This window comes from Arachis stenosperma, chromosome 5, assembly GCF_014773155.1.
Source record: "Arachis stenosperma cultivar V10309 chromosome 5, arast.V10309.gnm1.PFL2, whole genome shotgun sequence".
Taxonomy (NCBI): Eukaryota; Viridiplantae; Streptophyta; class Magnoliopsida; order Fabales; family Fabaceae; genus Arachis; species Arachis stenosperma.
The window spans coordinates 126,780,635-126,795,541 of NC_080381.1; the positions used below are offsets into that span (position 1 = coordinate 126,780,635).

Here is a 14,907-nt window from a genome sequence, read left to right on the forward strand (position 1 = left end):
TATTAATTGTTTGCTTGAGGTTGTATATTAAATATATTAAGCTATCTTATCCAAAGTTTTAGAATGTTCATAGAAAAATAAGAAATGATTAATGACATTGGCCATTTTTTTTTTAAATGCTATAGGAGCAATTTATGGCACTTATATTTCATGTGTAGTTAACCTAAGTGAATAATCCAAATTTATTAAAAAAAAATATCCAACACAATATAATGGCCGTGAGTGATTGGGATATGTATTTTATTTTTGCATTATCTGGATCCGGATGGGATCTGGATAGGAAGGCACTGCGCATGACGCACTATATTCGACGATGCTATTACAACTTCTACTATAAATTTTTCACATCCTATAATATTCTTACAAATGAGCTATATTTACTTGGTTATCATATGATATGTAACTAATTTTATTATTTATTAGGTAAATATTATTTAGTAGATGGCAATTATTCAACACCAAAAAAATATATTGGTCTATATAAATGTGAACATTATCATCTTATAAATTTTAGACGTTTATCTGGATTTACAAATCATAACAAAGTGTTCAATTATTATTACTCAAGCTTAAGAGGTACAATAAAGAGGACTTTTGGAGCATAAAAAAATAGATTTGCTATCTTACGACACATGTCTAAGTTCAAAATTGAAATTCAAGTTCAAATAGTATGTACAACCATGGCTATTTATAACTTTATTAGAAGCCATTCTAAGACAGATATTGAATTCAATCAATATGAATATGCAAACATTTTTGATGGAAAAGATGATATGTTGGTAAAAATTTTGATCAAACTTTAACTTTTAGCTCTTCTACAAAACTAAACCAAATTTAAGACTCGATTAGGGATCAAATTATTAATTACATGCAACAAAAATAATAGTGTTATTATATATTAATTTTGTATAGCATATTATATTATCTTTTATGTATTTTATTTATATTTTATCTTTTAATTTAATATGTATTTATACTAACATGTTAAACTATATATTTATTCATATATTATCTCTATTTTTTATATAAAATATCAATTTTTATGTTATTTTTTATTTAATAAGTAATATTAATTTTTACTATAAAATTGGTTAATAAAATTCATTCAAATATCTAAAACAAAATAATAGGATAATATAAAAATATTATTTAAATTCATGTTATACAAATTTATTTTTTATCAAAATAAAGTTTGAAAAATCAATTTGATGCAAACATTAATCCAACCACACATATCCTTTAAAAAAAAATCCAATATAAAACCCAAGTAAGATAGGACGATAGGTTCATCTTTGCTTTTGATTCGTACCAATGACTACTCTTAGTTTATAAACCATAATTTCATAAACAAGTGGTATCAAATAGAAGAAATATATTTACATGAACCATAACACTTCAACGAGAAACAAAAAAACAAAAGTTGGTGCAATAATTGGGGATAAACAAGCTAATTCATCTTGGCATCCATGTAATTAAACAATTATCTAATGCCATGCAATGCAAGAGTCCACAACCTTCGTTGAACTTTGAACCCATTTTTGCTACCAATATTAACTAGAACCATTAAAAACCAAATTGGAGAAGGTTCTTCATAGGCTCATAGCATTCCAACCAACAGGGACTTCAAAAACTTGCATGTGTCAACCATTTCTCATCATATTTCACCACCTTTGCTTCCAATTGGTGCTTCCAACAGTGGAATCAAACCCCATTTCAAAATCTTATAGGTATTCATTCTACTTTCACAAGATACTACTAAAATAAGCCTAAAAAGGATTATCCAACATCATGTACAAGCCAAAGATATCAAAGATTTCCCTCCCAATATCAGCAAACAAAGGAAAGAAAATCCGCAACCTACCGTTACGTCGTTCGAGTTAAAAATATTACATCATTGAGTCATGGTTAACTAGAATACAATTTGAAGAACTGACGAGGAGGAGGAGGAGGAGGAGGAGGAGGAGGAGGGGGAGGAGGAGGGAGACAAGCATTACCCGAGAAAACCAAACACCTTTCAGCGACGCATTTTTGCAGGGTTGTGAAAGGGCATAAATCTTTCCATATCATCTTTAAAATGGATGATGAGAAGCAGCAATAATGTATAGCAGCAGTGCCTTCCATCTCAATGTCGTATTTTAACCGACTTAGGGGGTTAAGCGTCATCATCAAAAGAGAAAGAAACTGCTGAATACTTCAAGATGATATGGGTTCATAGGGGTATGATAACCAAGGGTGCTTCAAGGCCTCAGCCGCAGAGGGCCGCTTCTTTGGGTTAACCTCGAGCAAATGAGCAACAAAGTCAATGAAACCTTGATCTCCCATCGGCAATCTATGCCTCAATGACGTCTTTTTCGGGATCAGGTATTCTAACTTGTTGGATTCCTGTGTAAAAAATATATCTTTACCGTCAAACTCTTTGAAGAAAGTAAGGGCATAGGTAATGGCAACACTTTTACATTTTTAACATGGCAAAAACTAAATTATAAAAATTTTTCTGGAATGATGACCAGTCTGTTTCATACACTGAAAATTAGAAATATAATTTGTACCTGATTCCGTTCATAAAGCATATGATTTTTGGTGAAGTACTTGTATGTATCTCGTCCCTTTGCAAGCATACTTTGATCAATTGGACCAATGATCCCAATCACCCGGGCGAGTAATGTTGCAGGGGAATCATTTTGGAAAAGAACCTACAACAAATTTAGTGGAGTGTCACATGGCAAAGACGAAGAAGGATACAAGATAGAGGATAACAGTTCCTCTAAACAAGAGCAAAAACAACCAAAAGAGTTATCTAAAAAAACATGGGTAAGAGAGAATTAAGCATCGGGAAAATAGGCGTATTATGCACTATGCAGTTATTATGATTCCATTTTTGGGATGTATAGTTATTTTTCACTTCCACATCTAAAACATGCTTCAAGTTTATTATTTGATGTTACTACAAAAAAATCCCAAACTTACTTGAGAAAGATTTCCAACATCTAGAGAACATCATCAGGGAGAAATAGACGTAGAAGAAAACATTTCACATGAGTAATTCCCGTGTGAACCAGAAATGAATATTAGGTACAAACTAATCGGTTGGAAGGATATATTAAATTTAATGCGATTTGAGAATACATATTTACCATCTAATCATATATTAAACTTACATTGCCAGTGCAAAGTTCTGCCAAGATGCATCCAAGTGACCAAATATCAATCTTCTTGTCATATGAAAGTCCCAAAATGACCTCAGGTGCACGATAGGACCTGGACTGAACATAGGAGCAAAGGTGATCCGTCTCAAAACAACTACTTCCAAGATCAATGACCTTCACCTCACATCTGCTATAGCTTTTAACCAAAATGTTCTCCGGCTTTAGGTCGCAATGTATTAGTCCAAGGCTGTGCAAAAACTGAAGTGCTTCCAAACACTGAATGGTAATTGACTGCACACACAATTGAAGAGTTTATAATGACAGTAGTAGGATAACAGTTAAGGAAAACTTAAGATCAAACACGTAAACAAACATACCTGTAATCTAGGCATTGTGAAGTAGACTTCACCGCCTGATTCTCTGTTGAATTTATGAAACTCGTACAAATTGGCTTTAAGTAGCTCGCATACTATTAACAAATGTTCCTGCATAACAAAAGGGGAAAGGAATGAAATGTGAAAAGTCAGTCATAGAACCACTAATCAAAAGATATTTAGTGAACTCTTGTTAGGAAGTTTAATTCATTAGACATAATAACATAATTCAACTCTAATTAAAATTTGAAATCAGCTGACAATTTATACCATGTCCTGTAATGCTATGGAAACTGCCAAAGCTCAAATTGTTATTAAATAACATAAGTTTTTGGAATATAATGGAAATGTGTAGCCCAGATTCGGTAACCATTTAACATAATGTATGGTCTAGAGACTTAACAGCAGAAGGGAATAACAATTCAGTAAATTAAATAAATAGACTTATATATGCAAACATGACCAAATAAAAAATTGATTGAAGATCAACAGCACATCCAAGATCACTTACTCTATAATAGAAATAATCATATAATCGCAGAAGGTGATACTTGTCAGCAGGATCATGCTTATTGACATACTTCAGAAGCTTGATTTCATCAAGGCTTTGGTCAAAGAAGTCCTTGTTGTTTTTTATAATTTTAACACAAACATCCATGCCCGTGTGCAGGTCATGAGCTTGTATAGCTTTGCTAAATGCAGCAGATCCCAGATACTCAGTGACATGATAACGGCCGGCTATTACCGAATTCAAAACAACATGGAAATGCTTGTCTTCCTCAAAGCCAGTTCTGATAGCAACAAACATAGGTTCAGATAGACTATCTTGGCCAAAGGAGGAAGGATATGAACAACAAAAAGAACTGTTTAGCTGACATTCAAAGGGATCAGCATGCATTGTTACATAGCTAAAGCTTTTATGTCCTATTTACACCTTTTGAATCTATGCAATCATGGCTAATGTACTATCTTTTATGTCCCATCTTTTTCCATCAAAAGAAAAAATTAAATACTAAGTATCTACCAAAAAAAAACTAATGGATCAATTCACTAATGTACCAAACTTTTCAATAGTTTCCAACATCTAGTAAAATATTTCTTTCCTCAAATACTTTGCAAACTTTTAAAAAAGGAAATAAAATAAAATTAATATACATATATCAGCAAATGTATGTAGTGAACATGCCTGTTTTTCCTGTGCACAATCTTCAGATTGAAGGTTTCAAACTCCTCCTCCTGGGCTTTTATTTGCCTTACCTGCTCTTGCACAGCAGCAGCCTCTTCATCATCTAGTGAGGCGCCTAGTTCATCTTCCCTTTCAGTGCCACCTTTTTCATCCTCTTCTAGCTTGGCATGATCTGTTTCAGTATACCCATAATTTGATAATGTGGTCGGGGAAGAGTTTGTTGACCTCACCATATTAGCATTATTATCATCCCTAGAACTTTTAACGGGAGAAGAATCGCTGCTCTTTCGTCTCCAAGAAGAAAGCATGTCATCGGTTCCCACATATGCATTAAGACGGTCATCTCTTTCGTCCACATTACAACTACTTGACCATAGAGCCTTACTGGGACCAGCTTGAATAATCTGGCCATCATTTAAAGTTTGGGGGAATGAGAAGTTCACATCATTATTCGTTTTCATCTGTAAGCGTGCATCTTTATCACCCCCAATGATGTATTTATTCAACTCACTCTTGTCACTTTTTTTCTTGCTTTTTATCGATTTGTTCGAAATGTTATCCAAATCATGACTGTGTTTGGAGCCACCAATCCCGACATCTCGATCACGGAAATATTCTAAATCCCCTTCACTACTACCCCCAATCAAACTTCCATGCACTTCACTGCCAAAGTCAGCAGCATCACTGTTAATCCCCACTCCAATTGACCTAACCGAACCATGCTGATCATCTTCCATACAGATATCTTCAAGTCGTGATCTTCCACTATCATTTAGAAGCTTCCCATTTCCTAACATGGTGCGATCATTTGTCTGGGAGACAAACCCCTGCCATACAGGTTCCACTCGCATCAAATTCAATTCTTCATCGTCAATCAATTGTCCATTGTATTGACCAATTGTGTCAATATCATTCGTTCCTCCATACATTTCAGTAACCGTAAGACCAATGGGATCATCCGAAACAGTGACTGGCTCGGCATTCTTCGCATGAAGATATTGCTCTCCAGAGAAATAAGAATCCTCCTCAGCAAAAGACTGATCATCATCGTCATCTTTGGCCGGACCTCTTTCCTGAGGATCTGGAACACTTCCATGTGTGGTCCCCTTTTCATTGTCACTAGGGTAATCAACTTCATGTGCCAAAAACCAGGCCTCATCCTCAATGGGTTGTCTCATGTACCCAACGTCGTCATCATCATCATATTCATCAGAGTCCCAATATTCATTTGGATAGTCAATAGATTCACTCAACCCATCGCCAATTGTTGCAAAACCAGATACAAGATCAGACGTATCCTCTACAATCCCTTGACTCACAGACAGCCAACTACCCCCTGAAGGCCTCCTCATACCTGAGACCCATGAAAAAGTCAAAGCCAGTCTTTGGGACAAAATAAGCATAATGAAATACAGGAAGCATTTTACAGTTTATTCAATCTTTGAATTTGTGCAAATTTCTTATGTTATTTCTAGAGGCAAAACAGGTCAGAAAACACCATTAATGCAAAGAGCAAACCTTCCTTAAAGTCAATTAATGCAAAGGGAAAATGTAACTCTTTAAAACAGAAAAGGAATTGAGAGAAAGATGTACCGTAATAAAAAATTTACATTATTTTCTATTGATCAATACCTTGTCTAATAACTGATGAGAGAAAATGAAGTCCTTGACATTAGGCAATGAATTTACTCACAAATAAAAGATCATACGAATAGAGTTCAAACAACAAAAACATTCAACGAAATTCAAGTTTACTAAGGAAAAAAATCCACAGCAGGAATTGAGTAAATCACCAATTGAACTCTAAAGTCAAAATGGCAACTAAATCCATTCCAAACATAAATCCTAACTTGATCAACCAAAAGAAAATCTAACAAGGACTAGCTAAATGAGTTACAGCAATTAGCATGAAATGAACAAGTATGTCAAACTGTCACAACTGCAAACTTCATAATACAAAGAAGCCAACTAAATAGATCTAACACTTGAAATATCAAGTCTAGTTTGCAAAGGAACATAAGAAATAGAACTACAAGAAACAACATCCTTAGACAGAAAAAGGGAAAATTGTCACCAAGCATGTAAATCTATCATATCAACATTTGAGTCCCAAAATAAAAGGAAATAACTAATTAAATTGCGAAGAATAATGGAAAGATATGATATTTTAACCAATTTAATAATATTCTTAAGATGTTAAAAAAGCTTACCTGCAGTTTTAATTTCTTGTCCAATGGGCACATCCAAATATGACCCAATAAGCAAAGTGTTGTCAGTAGAACCACTGAGTTTTGCGGACAGTCCATCGCGCTCAAACTTCTCCTCCCAATTAATAGCCAACTGCTTATCTTCTGACTTGATTTTAACAGGAGGAAGCCGAGGAAATTCTTCCTTCTGGTTCTCTGGTGAAAGAGGGAAACTTAGGCTGCTGAAATTATTCTGTTCGGAACTGCCTTGCAACTTTCCTAAGTACAAAGCCCTCCCCACTTCATCCACCTGCTCTTTTATTGCTGCTCTGGCATCACTTGTTTCTTCCTTTCTCTTCTCCTCTTTTCTGCCTAAATAAGTTGACCCATTATAGCTCGTAGACACGTCCCCTGTTCCCGTTGAGAACGGGAAAACAGTCTTCACGGAACAATCTTTCCACGGGTCCAATGACAAATTCACATTATCATCATTTCTCGACAAAGCATTATCGACCAAGTTCTCTTTCAGAGAAGAACTACTAAATTTTAGCTGTCGATCCAGTTCCCTAGGTTCTTTGCTTTGAATGAGCTCATACTTTGGTTCAGCAGTGGCTTTACTACTACTTCCAAGCCAAGTGGAATTTCTTTCCATAGGCACAGCATTTTCCTCCCCAGATTTTGCTTTCCTGTTGGCTGCATCAACAGCTTCACTTGTTTGAGATTTTGATTGCTGAGACATTGGGGTCTTCAACATATTACTAGCCCCACTCCCACCATAAGTTTGGTAAGGCTCCGCTGGACCATTTCCAGGGCCAAACTTCCATGAGTTCAAATCAAGAAGATTGTCCTCCGAACCCTTTGAGAAACTGAAGTTTTTGTCACTTGTTCCACCCACTTCGTTGGATTGATTACGCTCCCCTGTAGAAGCAGCAGCTTTCCGTTTGCTTTCAACATTATTTCTACTAGTTCCATACTCTATTTCCTTCACAATCAGCTCTTTAGAACCATCAACACTATCACGAGAATCCGAGCCACGGCTTTCTAGCACTGTCGTCCCCTTATCATCATGTGACACATTACACAATTCCTTTTCCTCTAATTTAAGCTTCTGAAGGAACCCATTCACATCAGAACGGTTGCCGAGTTCACTACGCAAGGCTGCCTCAGCCCGGGTGAACCGGTTCCTCCTCAGAAATTCCAAAATCACATCAACTGAATTCGGGTCTGACATTTCTAAGCTGCTACCAACCTAAACAAATAAAAACACACACAAATACTTCAAAAACATCCACAAAAGAACTTCCATTCCAATCTACAGATAAATACCACAACCAACAAGACGTCAATGCACATTCCCATATAGCAACAATTATTTTCTTATGAACACACACCCATTAAAAAATTTAAAAAATTCGCAAGGTTTGGAGAGAGAGCACTTCAAAAGCTCACCTACCTCTTGTACCAATCAAAACCAAGTGGCAGAACTATCATGAGTCCCACGTATTGCACCTAAAAACATACCCCAGAAACTAAATCCTTGTTTCTTCACCAACACAACAAATAGGAGGGGGGAGAGAGGAAAAAACCTTCAACAACCACAAGGACAGCAAAATAAAAATTATCAAACTTGGATTCTGTTCCTTAAAAACAACGAAACCTATGTCAAAGGATGCTTGCTGTTGCTTCAAAAAACAAAAAACCAAAAACCGCCAACACAAGGTGCCGGCCAAAGCTCTCGAGATAGATAGATACCCCAATCGCCGATCCGGCACCACTGCAAACACAAGAAAAGCTGAAATCAACGAAATGGGTACCACAGATCTTTACGCCAGTGCCTAAATAAAAGATTAAAAATAAAAAGCAAGGTTTTTGCGAAGTTGGGATTTTTCAGCGAGACCCAGTTGCCATCAAGATCTGTGCATTCACGTTCCTTAATCATTTACCGTCTTTTGGTGAAATACGAAGGAAAACGAAAATGGGGTCCCCCCAAAAATATGGGGTCCCAAAAAGAAAGGAATTTTTGAAATGGAGAGAGAGAGAGAGAGAGAGAGAGAGAGGACCTGGTAGCAGTGCCTATTCGTTGGTGATGGTGGTGTTGTTATTGTTGATGTTGTTGCGTGGAAAGGCTTTTTGATGGGTGAAGGTGGAAGATGGTGGTGGTGTTGGAGGGGTAGCAACCTACGCTTCCTCCCTTTGTTGTTCCTTTTGCCTCGCAGCTATTGCGGTTTGGTTTGTGCTGGTGAATTGAAAATTTTGAGGGTGGTGATGCTGTTTGCTCTGGATCAAAGGTTTTCACTATTTTGGTTTTTGTATTTTTGTGTTGTGTGAGAGACTAGGTTCCTTGGTGATGTACTTTTTTCTTTTTCTTTTTTTTCTTACGGGTATCAATTAAGTTTAATTCGAATCTTTGTTTTTTATTTTTATTTATGTAGTATAAGTTTTGGGAGAGCTATTGTGTTCTTTGATTTCAATTCTTTTAGCATTCAAGAATAGATTTTACTGAGGTTACTAATTGGGTAGGTAGTTGCAATCCAAGCTCAAATGTTTTTTACCCGTTTGGATTTGGAAGCCAAAATGCATATATTTAGGATGAGAATTCCTAATTGTTGGATAAAGTTTAAGATTTTTTTAGGTTAAAAATAGGTTTAGTTAATTACAAGTTTTTTTTGCAATTTCTCCAAATTTATTATTAGATTTTTATATTTTAAAATTTTCAATTTAAATATTATATACATAGAGGAGGGATCAACCAATAACATTTATACCTATTATAGTTACAATCATATGTATTTTAATATTTGATGATATTATATGAATAAGTTATTATCAAATTCAGTTAAATTGGTCTAATAGTTTAATAATTAATAATAAAAAAATTTAGTTGAAGAAAAAAAAAAGAAAAAGAATTAAAAAAACTTAGTTTTTACGTCACAAAAATAATTTATTCACTTAGTATTTTTTTTTTAATATGTTACATATAAAGAGAACAAGAAAGGGGATAAATGTTGTGCTTGGTCCTGATATTCACGGTTCTCACCAATTATTATTAAAACAATGCTAATATAAAGCGTTATACAAATTATAGTTTTATTAGGACAATTTGAAAAAGGTTTTATTAGGATAATTTGAAAAAGGTTAGTACCGCTAAAAATTGAACTTTTTATCTGATTTATATTGATTGAAAAGGTCAATACAAAGGAGAGACCTACACGGTTAGGAGTTATCAACTAGGAAGATATTGAATGTATGTTATGTAATAAAAATGTTGAATATAGTCACTATTTATTTTTTTGTTGTAATTTTTTTTTGACAGGTTTGATGTACTTAACTGTCATTTGTTGAAAGATAATAGACTTACCCAGAGACATTGAAAGAACATTTCTTTAACTGGACTGAGATATCCTTTTATAAGAAGGTATGTAAGAGATGGATGGTATATTTTTATGCAATTATTTGGAACCTCTGGCTAGAAAGGAATAGATGGATTTTCTAGCATAAAAGAAAAGGAGTTGATGAGATCATCCAAATGTCCTTTACAAATTACAAGTAGCAATTAGGTGTGGATCTTTTTTGTTGTTGATGGTAATGTCAGATATGACAAAAGATTAAATTTAGTATTATTTGTGTTAAGTAGTTTCTTTTCTTTTCTTTTTTTATATAATTTTTGAGCTATTTTCTTTCCAAAAAAAATATGAAGTATTATAAAATCAATGAGACATCCCTAATAATAAAGTGACATGATTAAGATTTTAATATCATCAAATAAGTGTTATAAATTGATTGATTGGATTCATATTAGTTAATTAATTTTATATTAGTAGAAACTAAAATGAGTTCAATTAACTAAATTAGGATATCTATTTAATTATATTAAAATGTTAACTATATCATTTTACTCCTAAAATATTATGCTGGCACTATAATGTTTAATGTTAATACTGTATTAACGGTAATTGAATTAGAGATAACAGAGACTCATAATTTATAAAATGGAAGACTAATTTAGTTATTTTAAAAATCAAAAACTATTTTGACGAAAATTAAAATTTTCAAAGAATATATACAAGGAAAAGTATATGGAACCAATTTTAAATCAGGTAAAAATGGAACAACTTAATTAATTATAAATATAGTAATTAATTTTATTTATTTATGATTTAAAATATTGGCTATTAAATGATATGTTCAGTATCATTGCAACATGAATCACGGAAACTGATTCAATTAGCTTCCATCTCTTCATCCTTCTCTATCTCTCCAAATGCTTAAAACATGATAAATCAGAAAACAGATTTAGATTCATCCAATTTACAAAGAAAATAAACATTCTAATGTCTAGTATAAGCACCATCCACGTAAAAATTTTAGATTCACCCAAAAATGTTTTGCTGATTTTTTACTGAAATCATCTTGGTTCCCTAGCATTATTGTATATATAATCATAGTTTAGAGGTTATATAATGTCTATAAGGTTCATAACTTAAATATACTAGGTTCATAAAACATGAAAGCTTATTAGAAGGCAACCTAACAAAGAGGAAAAATACATCTCAAATCGAACTTAAAAAACCTATTGCATATGACTTTCAAAAAGTGTAATAAGAATAGTTACAGTACACATTATTTGATGGAGGAAACTCACATATAATTGTCTTTATTTGAAATTGTTAGCTAAGAATTGTTAGATAATTTAACATATTTAATAAAATTATTATCTAAGAATTCTCATCTATCAACTTTACATAAAAACAACTATATTAGAGTTTTCACCTTATTTGATTAGAATGATGAGACTATTATAAACAAGAAGGGAATCTGAAGAAAGTGTTTTAGTATATTATTCAGGTTGAGAAAAAGTAGAATATACAAGGGGTATATATAGCTGCCAGAGGAATCAAAGTAATAAAAGTATAAAATTCTATAATTAATATACAGATACGCTATATAAATACAAATGATACTAATTGATCTAATTTTATTCTAATTATTCTCTTAACATCCCCCCTCAAACTCAAGTGGTGGGAGTTAAGGATACCATCTTGAGTTTGAATAACAGAGTCTGGAAACGAGCCTTCATAAAGATATCAACAGTCTGATCCAGTGTTCCAACAGCGATGGGACGAACAACATCAATAAGGATACGTTGCCAAACAAAGTGACAGTCAATCTCAATGTGTTTGGTGCGTTCATGAAACACATCATTATGTGTAATCTGAATATCACTGTGGTTGTCACAAAAAATATTAGTTGGGGATGACTGAGGAGCACCCAAATTTTCGAGAAGCCAACGAATCGAGATAATTTCAGCAGTGGTGTCAGCTAGAGCACGCTATTCAGCTTCTGTGCTTGATAGAGCAGTGAATGTGTGCTTCTTTGCTCGCTAGGAAATGAGAGAGTCGTCAAGAAACAAACAATAACTAGTAGTGGAACAACGATCAGTGGTATCACCAGCCCATTCAGCATCTGAGTACGCCTGAAGGAATAAAGATGAATGGGCATAAAAATAAAGGCCATAGAATAGGGTGCCTTTGATGTAGTGAAGAATGCGAAGAACTGCCGCATAGTGAGTAGTACGAGGAGCTGACAAGAACTGGCCAAGAATATGAACCGGATAGGCGATATCTGGTCGGGTGACAGTTAAGTAGACGAGTCCTCCAACTAGCTGTCGATAAAGAGTAGGATTATCTAAAACAGTGTCATCCATAGGAGTAAATCGAACATTAGGCTCAAGAGGAGTAGACTCAGTGCGACTATCTGCAATTCCAGCTCGAGCAAAAAGATCTGAAGCATATTTAGTTTGAGAGAGATAGATTCCATCATCGGTGGATATGACTTCTAGACCAAGAAAATAGCTGAGAAAACCAAGATCTTTCATCTCAAAAGTACGGTAAAGGGACGCCTTGAGATCAGAGATACCATCAACATTATCTCCAGTAATAATCATGTCATCAACATACAAAAGTAGAAGAACAACTCAACATTCGCTTTTACGAATGAAGAGAGCATTCTCATGAGGGCTGCAAGTGAAACTAAGATTGTATATGGTAGTGCTGAACTTGTCAAACCATTCACGAGGAGCTTGTTTAAGTCTATTAAGAAATGCATTCTTCACGTCTATCTGACTGAGAGACTAATTTTTTACTGCAACAATGGCAAGAAGAGCTTGCTAGAGCAAAAGTTTTTTCATAGTCAATACCATACTCTTGCGTACAAACCTGAGCAACCAATCGTGCCTTATAACGATCAATAGAACTATTAGAGCGAGTCTTGATCTTGTGTACCCATCTACTTTCCACAACTTTCTGATTAGAAGGAGGATCTACCAAATCCCAAGTGTGTGCTTTTTCAAGTGCCTATATTTCTTCCTGCATTGTTTGTTGCCAATTTGGATTTATAGAGGCTTCTCTGAATTACTTAGGTTCATGTTGATGAAGAATTGTAGAAAGAAGAACAGTAATATCTAAGTTATCATGATAACACAAACTGAATCTACTAAATACACAAAAATATGACTATTTAGTATTTTGCAATAAAAAATGCGAAAGAAAAAAGTGAAAAACATGGACGATTAGTTTTTGAGTGCCTTCAATAATCTTTCTTCTTCTCTTTTGGTGTTTCTTGTTGAAGATTTCAAATGTAATTCTGATATTTCATTGAGTTTTTGCAAAGATTTTCTAGAGATTTTGAAGAATTTTTTCAAAGATTTTTAGAGATTTTGAACGTTGTTTAAAATTTTTTTGTTGCAGTTTTGAAAAAGAGAAAAAAACTATTTTTTATATTAATGTGTGCAGCTTTAAAACAATGACACGAACGTATGTGTACATACTCTTTTTTGTGAAATTAATTTTTATTAAATCTGAATCAATTATTCAATTTAATTGAATTTAATTATTAAAAAAACTTATAATAACTCTTATTTATCATTTTTATAGAAAAATTTTTGTCTAGATAGTCATTATATATTTATATAACTGCCTCTTAGTTACAATTAAATGAAGGGTTTTTTACTTAAATAAATTGTATGGGAATCAAAATTACCTGATTCCCCTGAAATGGATTCTGCAACATGATTACCCTCTTTGTATTACTATATAAATCGTCCTAGGGTGCATAGGGTTATGTAAAACGTGAATCATCTTAGCCTAGGACGATTAATGTATGAACTTGTAAGGCAAATAAAGCGTAAATCGTGCCAGGGTCTCTAGGGTTAGAAGAAGACTATAAATCGTCCCAGGGTGGTAGGTTTCACGTGATAATGGGGTAAACCTCATTGGGCTGACACGATTTATGCCTTATTGAGACCCTCTTCAGCCTGACGCGATTTATATGTTGGTTCGTAACACTAACTGGGCTGAGACGATTTATGCCCAAGTTAGTAACCCTAAGGAGGTAAGGACGATTTACACATGCAGAAACTCTATAAATGAAGGAGTTTCAAACAGATGAAACACACGGGACATTTGTTAAGGGTGTGAGAGATGGCGGAGAGTATTTTCTTGTTAGTGCATCACCGGGGAAAAATTGATGAAAACACAAGTGAGGGTGTAACTTTTTCGAGCAAAAAGCAGATAGGTGTGTTTATAACTCCGTCAACGACGTTGATGGATTTGCACAGTAGTATATTAGAGAAGGTTGAAAACTGTGGTAAAAAACGCGTGAAGCAATTATTTTTTCGTATTTCGATATCATTGAAGCAAGGTTATGTTAAGTTTGGGAAGTACGTGATGTTGGGTGATGACGACATGCGAGTTATATTTCACAGTCAAGCAAGATTTCCCGACTTAGGCGCGCTGGAGTTGTTTGCTAGAATGGTTGACATAGAGGGCAGCAGCGGGGGATCTGCTCCGAATCTGCCCACTAGCGTCATAGAAGGGACTTCCACCGCCGTTCCAACAGGGCAACCGGCGACTCCACTTGTTTTATCCCCGTCTTTTGCTACTGATTTGCTTGTCCCGGGTGATGACTTGGGTGATGACTTGGGTCCTTTCTGCCTAGCAGGTGCGACAACATGACCC

The 14,907-nt window shown here is 34.4% G+C and overlaps 2 protein-coding genes across 4 annotated transcripts; both read right to left on the reverse strand.

The window, feature by feature from the left end:
* Nucleotides 1-1,711: 1,711 nt before the first annotated feature.
* LOC130979963 (uncharacterized) lies at nt 1,712-9,199 on the reverse strand. 3 transcript variants are annotated; one of them, XM_057903538.1, is made up of 10 exons: nt 8,953-9,199; nt 8,479-8,666; nt 8,346-8,401; nt 6,917-8,141; nt 4,707-6,060; nt 4,032-4,311; nt 3,524-3,631; nt 3,159-3,437; nt 2,550-2,693; nt 1,712-2,382 (listed from the first exon to the last, which is right to left on the reverse strand). In XM_057903538.1, exons 4-10 carry the CDS (start codon nt 8,121-8,123, stop codon nt 2,194-2,196), a joined length of 3,561 nt encoding a protein of 1,186 aa, XP_057759521.1. In that variant the 5' UTR covers nt 8,124-8,141; nt 8,346-8,401; nt 8,479-8,666; nt 8,953-9,199; the 3' UTR covers nt 1,712-2,193. The 3 variants fall into 3 exon arrangements, with proteins under 3 accessions (XP_057759521.1, XP_057759522.1, XP_057759523.1); XM_057903539.1 differs by having other exon boundaries at nt 8,342-8,666; XM_057903540.1 differs by lacking the exons at nt 8,346-8,401; nt 8,479-8,666.
* A 3,073-nt stretch (nt 9,200-12,272) lies between these two features.
* Nucleotides 12,273-12,836, reverse strand: LOC130981343 (uncharacterized mitochondrial protein AtMg00810-like). Its single transcript, XM_057904937.1, has one exon. The coding sequence runs from the start codon at nt 12,834-12,836 to the stop codon at nt 12,273-12,275; it is 564 nt and encodes a 187-aa protein (XP_057760920.1).
* Nucleotides 12,837-14,907: the final 2,071 nt, after the last annotated feature.

What these genes read in the sequence shown, in the direction of transcription:
- LOC130979963 (XM_057903540.1), bottom strand. Translation starts at nt 8,123, where the DNA reads ATGTCAGACCCGAATTCAGTTGATGTGATTTTGGAATTTCTGAGGAGG. An exon ending in ACAAGAAATTAAAACTGCAG is followed by an intron (nt 6,061 to 6,916) that starts GTAAGCTTTTTT and finishes CATGGGTCTCAG; the next exon opens with GTATGAGGAGGCCTTCAGGG. An exon ending in CAGAACTTTGCACTGGCAAT is followed by an intron (nt 2,694 to 3,158) that starts GTAAGTTTAATA and finishes AATTTGTTGTAG; the next exon opens with GTTCTTTTCCAAAATGATTC.
- LOC130981343 (XM_057904937.1), bottom strand. Translation starts at nt 12,836, where the DNA reads ATGATTATTACTGGAGATAATGTTGATGGTATCTCTGATCTCAAGGCG.